Below are 12,858 nucleotides of genomic sequence, written 5' to 3'. Positions count from 1 at the left end.
ATTATTCAGGCAGCCATATTGAGATATTTTGAAGAAGACACGTGAAATGTACATAAAGCAATAAAATTGTGACATAAATACATTATACTACGTAATATTACACTTTTTTAATACTATAAATTAATAGAAAATGCTATAGCAGAGTAGACATATGCGTTGATGAAAAACATCATTGCTAATGAAATGATGCTGTTAGTGTCCAAAGACATGTAAGAAAGTTCACATCTGAAACTTACTTGTAAGTGTTCTTCTACAGCTATTGACAAAAGTTAAACGTTTCACTGACAGTGTAAATGTTTGACACGTTCCCTTCATTCGCATTCATGAAATACAAACTAAACACAAATTGGACAATTCCTTCCAATATAACTAAACAAGCCATCCTAATGCATACAGCTAAGACTTTCGAACATGACGTTGCTTATCAAAATTATGTCATTTGGCAGTCACCTGATTCAAATAATAGTGTATGAACATTAATATTCTTATGCCACATAAGCTAAACAAAACAAATTGAGACATGTATTGTTAATTTATGCATATACAGTTAACTGTGCGATTTGACTGCAGTTATTTTTTGGTTCATACTAGCACTTTTGTATGCCTGGCTATTTGTGATCTTCTTTTGATAAATAAATAAATATTGTTATAACTCTTTAAATCTTTCATTATAACTTAATGTCATGTGTTTGTTTATGAATGTAGTAACTAAAACAGATTGATCTTTGTGACAGCAACCTGTTTACCATGCACTATTAAGATAAAAACAAATCATTGTTTTATTTTTATTAGGTAAGACTGAGAGCTTTTGATGGCGGTATTCCATCCAAGTACAGTTTCACCACACTCACCGTCAAAGTTGAACGAAATTTGAACAGACCCAGGTTCTTTGTTAACAAAGACACTGTAACGATATTAGAAACCCAGTCCTTAGGAAAAGACTTCTACACCATTATTGCGAATGACACGGACACAAGGGTAAGATTTCAGTTCTAATTGTGACAAATATACAGCTTAATAAATAGTTAATTTTTGTTTTTTACAGGTGTAATTAATTTAAACATGTCATTTTTTGTGCTCTTTGTGGTAAATTAAATATGGGTAGTTGTACTGTAGAATCATCAAATTCAACATATTACTTTTTTTTTTGCCCAATTGATATTAGCTGGGGCGAACTTTAACTAAACACATATTTCTGCATCCTTTGGATGGTGTAGCTAAGTGGTAGAGTGATCACCTGATGTGCAATAGGTCACAGGGTCAGTCGCCCTTTGTGAGCTCAAGTGTTTCTCTGTCCCAACCAGTGCCCCATGACCATGTCCCAAAGGCCAAGGTATGTACTATACTGTTATTGGAGTCATGCCTATTTACAGGGTTCGAAACTCGCCAAAAAATATGGTGGCCCAAAAATTAATAATGTATGTTGGCAAATTATGGTAAGCGAATCACGAGTATGATTTTAATATGTAATACAAATATTAATAGTGGCTCGTATGTTAAGAAGATAATATTATTTGGGCGACTAACGCCATTATTTTTTAATATTTAAGTTGCCCAAACAGGACATTGGTCGCATTTGGCGACCTGGCCACAGGCCGTTTCGAGCCCTGATTTAGAAGCAACAAGTTTCATCCCTCTCACACTCACTATCAATTGACTAATTGTTGAAATAACCATATATTAGACAATTTTATTCCTTCACTTTTTTCAACTGTTTTTATCAACATAATTTCTTCTTAATTTTTTCATTTCTTGGGAAAATAAAAATTGTTGTGAATCCATTAATATCTTTTTTAAAAATGAAGACAGGAATATCAGGAATTGTTACGACTACTTTTCTAAGTGCAGTAGTTTATAATTTTAATGGTGGGCATAATTTAGGTACTTTTAGTTTGCATATTATATGGTTATTTGCTAATACCTGTGCTTTATTTAAAGGAGCCATTTAACAAAGTTACATACGAACCAGTAGGCAACACAGAAGCACTGAAATACTTCACAGTGTCATCAGATGGACGTGTCTATGTACAGCTGTCACTCTTGAGTGATGATACGAAGCAGAGACAATTCACAGTTAGTACATTTTTATTTATAAGCATTATTGCTTATTTACCATGACTAAGTAGGACTACATACAAATGTGGGAGTAAAATGTAATGTGATTTTTATAGGAACTTCTTGTATATAGCAATCAAACAGAAGACACTTACATAGAATTGATAATTATGACAATCTAAATAAAATGGCATATTTATTTCACTATATAGCTTTTATCTTATGTGATAAATGTTATCTTTGAGTGGTAGGGGATGTTGTTGTTTTTTTGTTGTAAGATAAATTCCTTCTGTTTGAAGAGCACTATCGATATTGGTGTGATGTTGAATGTTATGCTTTATATTATTGTGAGATTGTCTCACAGTGTTCGAAATAAGCACGAAAATCTGCTCGGACAAGCAAAATGTACCTTAGTGGTTGTCCAGTGAACAAGTAAAAATGTTCAATGCAGCTTAATTTTGAGAAATCAAAAATACGGTCCTTGTACTTGAATAAAACAAAACATTTATTTGGAGAATAGAAAATATTGTTGGACAAGTAGATTTCTCAGTGTTCTTGTCCGGTGGACAAATGGAAAATTCTGCTTATTTCTAATGGTGACTGAAGAGTTGGCAAGTATGAAACAATAATATGTATTTGTTATTTGGCTTGTTCACATGGAATATTTTATGCTTAAATGTTTTTCTTTACTTCCAGTTGGAAATGCGTGCTCGTGACCGTGGAACACCATCTTTGATCAGTGTAAACACGTTTACTCTGACTATCATTGTTCTCAGAAATCTTAATTGCCCATCATTTGATAACCTGCCAAGAACTATTGACATTAACCAAACAACGACAGGACCAATTGAAACTGTAAAGGCCACCGATGTTGATGATTCAGTAAGAGTTTCATTGCTTTTCTTTGCTATTCTTTGTTGTTGAACTTGGGGTGGGATGTGGGTTGAGTACTCGCCTGAGGTGTGATGGGTTGCAGGTTTGATTGCCCTCAATGAACTGAGGGTTGTTTTTTTCCGGTCCCATACCTGTTAATGTAAACATCTTAACATTTGTTAAGAATCATAGATTCAGTATTGCTGCACCTTATTAATTGTTTGCACATTGCACAATAAAGACAAATACAAGTACCAATACCCCATTACTGGAGATATTACACAGTTTTATTATGAATGTTTCTAGATTCTGATAATTGGCAGCATTCCCTACCCATTCCCCAAAGACTATGTCATTTTTTATTCCCAATTTTGGAGTAAAAAATTCCCTATATGAATGTAATTAATTCCCATTTTTTATTATTATATATAAAGATGTATTTTGAAAACCAATTTGTAACACTTCGACAAACACCCCTTCCCTTCCCCATAATGGTTCATAATGCAAAACAGATATATTACTTTTAATAAATAAAAGTATATGTATAATATTACTCTTTAAAATTCTAACTTAGCTTAATAAGATGTTTTTAAAATGAAACTGAAAATTCCCAAGTTTTTGTAAAATGTTGCTAAAATTTTCAAAGTCAAAGCCAGGGGTTTCAAGTCAAATTTCAGAAGAAAAAAACCCTAGTGTTAATCTGCCTTGTACACATGTCAAAGCAGTAATCATGTGGTAAAACAACAGAAAAGATTCAGAGTCCAATATTTTAAAATAAAGTGGACTTTTGTCTAAACCAGCTTCAAGGGGACTGACAAAGGCACAGGTATACACAGAGTGCTGGTTTAGACATGTTTCACCTAAACTATTGTCGCTAAACTGGAAATCTGTGATCGTGCCAGTTAACAAAGAAATCTGGATTATACAGATGCCAGTTTGAACTCTGTACACTATAACTATATAATGTTGTAAACTTTGGCATGTTGCTGTCACTAATTGTGTGTCCAGAAACTTAAATTGAGGAGATTATTATACTTTTTTTTTAAAAGTTATTAGAGTCTGCTTGAATAGATTACCTACCATCTTGATCACATGATTTCATCTATTGTATCCGATCTAAATCATAATAAATAGATTAATGCTTTCTGTCTTGTAACCTGAATAATTTTAATTCACAGTTGGAATTCAACACTACAGAATACCTTGTCATTGGCGATGACCATGCCTTGTTCTACTTTTTCATCGATCCAAGTAGTGGAGTAGTTCAGGTCAATGGTGGAATATTAGCAGATCCTGTCAATGTATTCAAGGTACAGTTGAATTGTAAAATGATACAAGTCAGCATTTTTTGGTTTAAATATTGTTTTTGTATTGATTTACCGATATCTTTCTATTATTAATGTACACATTAGCCTGGTTTGACAGTTACCGATGTAGGTGCTTTCTGACCATATTCCTTTCATCCATATTGCTTTACAATAATGATTTCACATCCCAAATGCTGCTCCACAAATTGGTACTTCAGAGATGAATAAGTGATATCCTCTATTAGAGTACCCTTACTGCATATATAACCTACTCTTTTGCTAGGTTATGAAGGTGTCATTGAAACTTACATATTGTATTTAGTGGTCCAGTTCTTTTATGAATGTATTAGAATTTTTATCTTTGTTTGTTTCAAAAGTGTGTGACACATAGCATGCTGGACTATTGCTGGCTAAAACATAGAAATAAATATGTCATATTATTAAGGCAAATAACACAAAGTCACATTTTTCGCATTAATATTATGATCGCATTAATTTTAGGATCTACAGTATATAAGTATAGAGAGCGAGAGAGAGAAATAGAGAGAGAGAGAGAGAGAGAGAGAGAGAGAGAGAGAGAGAGAGAGAGAGAGAGTTAATTTGATTTATGACTTGTTTCGGTATTTTTTCTAGGTTCGTGTGAAGGCTAGTGATAAGGGAAATCCACCTTGTGAGAGATTTGAAGTTCTTACGGTGAATGTTCGGAGAAACATGTTCTGTCCAATATGGAGCAATACAAATAGACAATATACAGCCACAATATTTGAGACACATGGCCTGAATAATATGGTGACAAAACTGACAGCAACTGATGCAGATAAAAATGTAAGTTCAGTTTATTCTTATTTAGTATAGTTTAATTGAAAATGGTTCTTTTCCAGATATAAGTATTGTAGACGTGAATATTTGTACTTGAGAAAAAAACATATAATATTAAAGAAAATTACTTTCATTGTCCAATACAACATTGTACCTATGTTTTGATATGCTAGTCACACAAAGAAGCATTTGGAGAGAGGGAAAGTATCAGGTGTTTGTATTGATGCCTGTTAAGTTTTTGCACTATTTGCAGCAAACTGCAAGTGTTACATTACAGATATATTCACTTTAAGGTAAGTCCAAAATCCAAATTATTAACATGTCCATATTCAGGTTAAAACATCTGGGAACACACTGACTCGGTCAGTTTAAAAGAACATCACTAGTCTTGAATAAAATTCATTAATTCATTTCATTTTAACTTACTTTTGTTCTTAATCTTATGTCCAGTTAAGGTTCAGGAACCTCAGCTATTTGAGCAGTCTGTTCAGGGCAGTGGATTAGTTGTGGCTTAACTTTAATTTTTAAAAAACATCACCAGTCTTATATACATACATACATACCACAAACAGCAGTCATATAGATGCATTTTGTTTTACAGCCTAGTGATGCTGGCCGTGTCACCTACCGTCTAGCTAACAATTCAATGAATGCAGATAAGTTCTACATTAATGACAATGGAGAGGTGTTTGCAAAGAGATCCCTTATTGGACTGACTGGTGATCCATATGTGGTGAGTAAAATAAATTTAGATTTTTTGATAGATACATGTATTAATACTGGCCTTGCATTATTGTGCACTTTCTCATAATCAGTGACTAACATATTACAGCCACATCACTTGTTCCTGCTTATGTAAAGAAGGATATGGTAATATCACTAATCATATGTGCCTGTTGCAGGGTTTTGGTGTGTTTTGTGTCCCATGTAAGTTATTAACAGATTAGCCTGAAACTTCTACCATATCACCATTAAGCATAGAGGGTGTATGGTTCTGTTTTTGATGACACTAGGTTAAAGCATAACAGTTTACTTGCTTGAAACTTGAACATTTTATTAGTCCCCTACCCTTCAAACAGAAGGGACTATAACTTTTGTTTCCTTCTGTCTGTCTGTCTGTTCTGTCTGTGTCTGTCTGTCTGTCTGTCTGGCCCACGTATAGTTTTCTGGACTTTTTTTTAAAATGCCTGAAGATATTGAGTTAAAAAATGTTATATAGCTTTGTCATGTACTGTTACTGATGAAGTTTAATTTTCATGAAGATTTTGCCCTTGAACTTAGGAGATTTTAGGGGTTGGTCTGTGATCGATCCCCATCGGGCTTATTGGGCTATTTCTTGTTCCAGCCAGTGCACCACGACTGGTATATCAAAGGCTGTGGTATGTGTTATCCTGTCTGTGAGATGGTGCATATAAAAGATCCCTTGCTACTAACGGAAAAATGTTGTGGGTTTCATCTCTAAGACTATATGTCAAAATTTGGATTTGTTTAATATCCAATAGCCGATGATTAATATGTTTAATAAATCAATGTGCTCTAGTGATGTTGTTAAACAAAACAAACTTTAGGAGATCTGAAAATGTGTTGGGCCCAGTAGGGACATGAATGTCTTTAGCAGTACTCTCAGAATGCTTGTTTCAAATAATGTTGTATGTGTCAGACATGTTTTTAAGATGCTAAGATTAGCTGTCTTTCTTTGTATTAAGTGAACCACTATGATATTTGTATCCATTTCTTTATTAAACAGCTGACGATACTAGCACAGGACAATTATGAAAAGATCTGCACCAGTGATCCAGCAACTCTAACAGTGACTGTGATCAGAAATATGTTTCCACCTGAATTCACTGGTGAACCCTATGAAGTTACAGTTGATAGTAACATTCAGCTGAACCAACCGTTCTTTCAAGTTAGAGCCAGAGACAATGATACAAACGTATGTATTTTTCGCACATTGGTAAATCCTTTCTTTCTTTTTTTTTCTTTTCTTTTTTTGTGGTTATGTTGCGAAGTATATCAGGGTGTTTAAAGTAGATGTCTTTTTTTTTTCAGTAACCCACTGTGGCAGTGTAGTTTATCTGTAGTGAAGTCAGAATATTTTATTTTGAAAAGACATGGCAATAGGTGACATGCTCTAAAGAGCCATGTCTAAAGACAAGCTGTTGTGGGATGCTAATGATATTGTACAGTGTAACCCCTCTAAACTGGACACCCTTGGGACCAAGACAAATATCCGGTTTTAAGAGGGATCCAGTTTAGAGAGGTTAAGTTCTGTCCTGGTTTTTAAAAAGGGACTCTGTAAATGTCCTGTTTTGAGGGAATTCTGCTTTACAGAGGGTCTGGTCTTGAAAGGTTTCACTGTATTTGACAGTACTGGTCATGAATTATTCTGAATCTTACAGTATAGTTATGTCATATTTATTGTCTTACCTTGATGAAGTAAAATGTCCCGCCTTTACGAAGTAGAAAGGTGACATATAGGCAACACATATCCGACAGCTGCAACAGCATCAACTGTTGCATTAAAGTTTAACATTAAAGTTTAGCATTTACATCAGTTTGTCATAAACTATAAGGTATAGGTCAATGAAACTTGGTCCATAGTTGCACCTATGGGTGTTCTTCGTAATACACTGAAATCCTTTATGGTATATGTAAGATATTTAATTCTGTGGAATTCTTGTTTACCTATCACTTGATAATAAATACTGCTTTTCACAGAGTCCTTACAACGATATGACCTTCAGAATCATTGGTGATGGTGATTCACAGATGTACTTCGACGTCAACTCCGTTTCTGGCCAGATCAGCACAAAGACAGATATAAACAACATTAATATTCAAACCTTCTATGTAAGTATAATACAGTATCGTTCCACAAAAATTGGGATATAATATTAATATATATTTAAAGGTATGCCCTGAAGAATTGATTGTATAATATTTTGTTAGGTGGTAGTATAGTTTACTGCTTTTCTGTCATAATGGACAAAAGAGTAGAAAACAATTGTTGTGTGTAAATAATTATCTTGAAGTTTACCCTCTTAGTTTCTTATGCATTTTTTCTAATAATTTAGTAGCATAATAATATATTATGTAAACGCCCTGTGACACATTACGGTATTTTTTGTAGTTATATGACCAGATTTGTTCCTTTTCAATTTAATAGTTTCATCTGACATTGATCTTAATCAGTTTTGTCATGTTGACAAACCTTGACATCTTTTAGTTTGAATATAAAAGTAATTGGAATTATTAGATAGTTAATAGCTAAGCTCATATTTGGTTATCAAAAATCTCAATTTGCTGATGTAAATTTAAATTTTTTCAGACTTCATAAAAAAACTAAATTTAGTTAAAACATGATTAAAATTTAATTTTTTTAATTATATTATGTTATGAATGTTATGTTTCAGATTCGTGTTATTGTGGAAGATGGTGGTTTACCAAAACGTAGTGATATTTCTGTTGTGAAAGTGAATGTGAACAGAAATCATGTCCCCCCTGTATTTTCACAAAGCACATATCAAGAAACAATTCTTGAAATAAAACAGGTTGGCCTACCATTCATAACAGTGACAGCCACAGATTCAGATGTCTTTGTAAGTACTACTCTTTTTTTTACTTTCTGTTTCAGTCTGAAATGTTATATATAGTGGGTTGAACAATTATGTTAGGTTTTTTACCATCGTGTTCATTAAATTTTACTTTTAGCAGATCTAGAAGTTGTTTATTTTGTTTGAAGTATTACAAGTGTCATGTATAATGGTTTAGTTTTCTTTATGTGCTGAATAAGTGTGTAGAAGAGTGGGTAAAGGTCCATACAAGCATTTAAACACAGTGCTAAGTTTGTAGAACTATGGATAGGATTTGTATCTTATTTCAGCTCTGGGTTTTTTCATCAGAAAATATTTTTCACAAAGCAGATTGGATTAGACTGAAATGAGGAAAACATTACCTTTATTTAGTATTGTATAGAATTTTCAGCTTTTTAAGATTGTTTCAGATTTTATTTTGAAACAGATATCACATCCTTGTAGAATATAACTTAAAATATAAGTTGAAGATATAATCTGACAAATGGCTAGTTTTTCTGTGATATTAAACAAATCTACTTAAACCATTTTCTTATTTATTTCTTAATGTTTTCCATTCAGTTTCGTCTTCATTTACATACTCTTTATTTCATTCATTCATTTTGGTTGTAGAGTCCATACAAGGATGTATCCTATGAACTGGAAGGAAATACGACTGTACTGGAATTCTTTAACATCGATACCGTGACCCAAATTGTCACTGGCACCACGTTTTTTGTTGGACAGATATCTCTGAAGAAGTCCATGCTAAATTATCCTAACAAGCAAAATCCACAAGTCTTTGAGGTATTGTTATTAAACATTAAGGCAATGGTTTGTACAACCTTGTTAATATTGGAAATGAAAAAAGGTTTAATGAAATGGTAATACCAATCAATTTAGAATATTGGGATTAAATACTATATTTTCTACCTGCTAATTGTAATGCATTGAAGTGTTTATTTTGTGTTAAACCATACAAAAAGTTATAACAATGGAGGGGTTATATTATATGTATTTTTCATTAAATATTCATTAAGTTTGTTATTTAAAACATTTAAAAACAAAATTGGTAAAGATATCTGTTTAAAAAGAGCTGATGTTGAGTTAGAAAAACATTTCAGTTCAATGAAAGAATCAGTATTTATAATTCTTCTCTAGCTAGTTTGGTACATGATACTGACTATAGGCTCTTTTTTGACAATATTTCTTGTCCTTTTTCAGTTCCAAGTATCTGCCAAAGATAATGGAGTTCCAAGCAAACCAAGTACAACTAAAGCTTTTGTCACTGTCACAGTTAAACGCAACACTGCCCCATTCTTTCAAAACACTGACTTTACTGCCAGTATCTCTGGACAGTTAACTGGAAAGAACACAGTTTTCACAGCTGATGGCCGAGATAATGATGTGGATGTAAGTGTATATAATGTCATATAATCGCATTAGTTCAAAGTATGCTATAGGTGGTTCAGCTTTTTCAAGATTTTTCAAGATTTCAGCTTTTATTAGTCCACTACCTGTCCAACTGGAGAAAACTATAGGTTTTGTCTCCATCATTTTGTCAGTCTGTCCCACACATAGTTTTCTGGAATTTGTTTCACAATATCTCAAGATATTGAGCTCAAATTTCGTATTGTGTGTTGTTACAGATCAAATTTGATTATCAAGGTGATTTACTCTTGGTCCTTGAAACTCGGAGATTCAAAAATGAGTTTTTCAGACTTTCTGTTTTTCCCCGCAATGCTTGAAAATATTGAGTTGATATTTTGAGTATAGCTTTATCATGCACTGTTACAGTGTGATTTCATGGTGATTTACCAGTGTTTTTACAGAGTTATGGCCCTTGAACTAAGGAGATTAGAAAATTTGTTGGGCCTGACTGGCGACATGTTTTGCTTTAGCAATACTCTCAGAATGCTTTTTATTAGTCCCTTACCAATCAAAACCAAGGGAATTATAGGTTTTGTTTCCATCTGTCTGTCTGTCTGTCCATCACTCCGTCTGTCACTCATGTAGTTTTCCGGACGGGTTTTTTCACAATGCCTTGAGATATTGAGCTGAAATTTTATGTATATATTTATCATGTATTGTTACAGATCAAGTTTGACCTTTATGGCAATTTACTTATTTTTCACACAGTTACGGAACAAAAACTTAGGGGATATGGAAATTTATTTGGCCCAGTAGCAAACATGTATTGGTTTAGCAGTTCTCTGAGAAGGCTTGTTAAATGGCTATAACATTCCTGTTTATGTTGACATTTATTAAACAGATGTAATGATTGACACTGTGTTTATATAATTTCAGGATCCATTCAACCGTTTTGAATATTCCTTGATTGGAGATGGCTCAGCTACAACATATTTTGAGATAGAACAAAACGGTGTGATCTCTACAAAAGCTGCTGTTCCATTGTCATCTGACACACAACGTGTCTATACAGTAAGTTCATTACCACACTTTGACCATCTGCTCTGTTTCTTGTTGTTTTCATATGCAGATAAAATAAATTTGTTTTTAACTTAACCTGACCTCTCACTAATGGCATTTTTTACCCCAGATCAGTTTACTTAAACATGGATATGCCATTGATGAGAAGTTAGGATAAGTTAAAATTATTTTGAGAATGATTTGGAAACATGTCAAATCTTGAAAATAGTATTGTAAATTATGGCATTGCTTTTTTTGTTGTGAAAGTTGAGAGATGGATAGAATATGCTTGATAGTGAAGATATTTTAATTATGTCAGTATAAAGAAAATGCTAAACAATTTCCAAATAATAAGATTATGAAATTAAAATCTTCGAATGTTCCGAATAAGAACTTTGTTCTTATAGAAAGGAGTAATAGGCTTGTATTGTTTTTAAATAAACACCTTTTCAAAATGTGTTTCAGGCAAGGATGGTTATCAAAGATTTTGGTACGCCCCGGTTATCCGCAGTCCAAGCTGTTACAATAACTGTTTCACGGAACTTCTTTGTGCCAAAATTCAGTCATGGTCTTATTCAAAAGACAATTCCAGAGACACTTACTGTAGGATCATTTATTGTCAAAGTGAATGCAACTGATGATGATGCTGTAAGTATTAAAACTGTATATTATTTATCTAATTAGATTATTTTTATATTAAGTCACATACATTTTAATATTCTATATTTCATATTGTTTCATTTAAATAGTTTGTTCTTTAAATAGTGATTTATTATAGCATATTTAATCTACATTATTAGTATCAAATTTGTTTAATATTTTTGTATATTTTTGTACCTGTTACACATATCTTTACTTCTGTAGTATCTATAGCCATTCTGGCTTTGGTTAATAAATTAATTCTGATTATTAAAATTTGGTTTCAGCCTCCAGCAAATAAGATTACCTACAAAATTGTTGATGGAAATGGCCAAAGCTTTCTTTTTGTCAATCCAACAAGTGGTGACATCACTCTCTTAAAAAGTGTGGATGGTCTTGTCAGCTTCAGAAATTTCTTTGTAAGTACCCGCTTGAATGCGACTTATACAGCTGTTCACGCTGTTTTATTGATCATTTTAGAATTTCTGTATTGATCTTAAATGTACACAATAGTTGATGTTTTTTGTTTTGGGTTGTCATTACATATTCATTCATTCATTCATTCATTCATTCATTCATTCATTCATTCTTTGATGTCATTAAACATTCATTCTGTGATGTCATTAAACATTTATTCTGTGATGTCATTAAACATTCATTCATTCATATATGGAGCTTGGTAAACATTTTATTTGTAACTCTGTTTACACATACAGGATCTGAGCAGTGTATTTTAAAATTCAAATTGACACAGGTGTAAGATTAGTAATCACAACATTCAAGCACATATTTTATTATTTGTCATGTCTATACTTTCTCATGTGGAATGAGAGATACATTGGGCAATTGCAGTGATCATTATTCTGTGAATGCATCAGGTAGACAATTTATTACCTGAAACATCGCCGAAGTGAAACTGGTTCAGTATTTGATTGCTCAAGTTCAGGGCTATATTCTCTGAATGTGTTTAAAATGATTCAATTAAATTGCACAAATATACATTTAAGAGCGCTTGCGAACAATATTATAGTATGGTATTCTGAAAGAATCAACATTTAAAATTACACAATTTGGGAAGGCTTATCAACAATAATTGTAAATTATGTGTATTTTTTCTAAAAGTATAAGTATGTGCTTAACAAAATTATAATTTAGATGAT

General features: G+C 32.7%; 1 protein-coding gene across 2 annotated transcripts in view; it reads left to right on the top strand.

Moving 5' to 3' along the window:
* The window catches only part of LOC121378667, a 159,300-nt gene that overhangs the window by 65,786 nt on the left and 80,656 nt on the right, over positions 1-12,858 (top strand). For both annotated transcript variants that reach the window (XM_041506945.1, XM_041506947.1), the window contains 14 exons: positions 793-978; positions 1,939-2,073; positions 2,752-2,937; positions 4,107-4,238; positions 4,869-5,060; positions 5,656-5,787; positions 6,802-6,990; positions 7,776-7,907; positions 8,471-8,656; positions 9,263-9,436; positions 9,854-10,042; positions 10,937-11,071; positions 11,525-11,707; positions 11,986-12,117. In XM_041506945.1, coding sequence (XP_041362879.1) covers positions 793-978; positions 1,939-2,073; positions 2,752-2,937; positions 4,107-4,238; positions 4,869-5,060; positions 5,656-5,787; positions 6,802-6,990; positions 7,776-7,907; positions 8,471-8,656; positions 9,263-9,436; positions 9,854-10,042; positions 10,937-11,071; positions 11,525-11,707; positions 11,986-12,117 — 2,283 coding nt within the window. The remainder of the gene's footprint in view (positions 1-792; positions 979-1,938; positions 2,074-2,751; positions 2,938-4,106; positions 4,239-4,868; positions 5,061-5,655; positions 5,788-6,801; positions 6,991-7,775; positions 7,908-8,470; positions 8,657-9,262; positions 9,437-9,853; positions 10,043-10,936; positions 11,072-11,524; positions 11,708-11,985; positions 12,118-12,858) is intronic.

This window comes from Gigantopelta aegis, chromosome 8, assembly GCF_016097555.1.
Source record: "Gigantopelta aegis isolate Gae_Host chromosome 8, Gae_host_genome, whole genome shotgun sequence".
NCBI classification, from domain to species: domain Eukaryota; kingdom Metazoa; phylum Mollusca; class Gastropoda; order Neomphalida; family Peltospiridae; genus Gigantopelta; species Gigantopelta aegis.
Note: the sequence above shows the minus strand (reverse complement) of the source record. Positions and strands in the feature narration are given on the sequence as shown.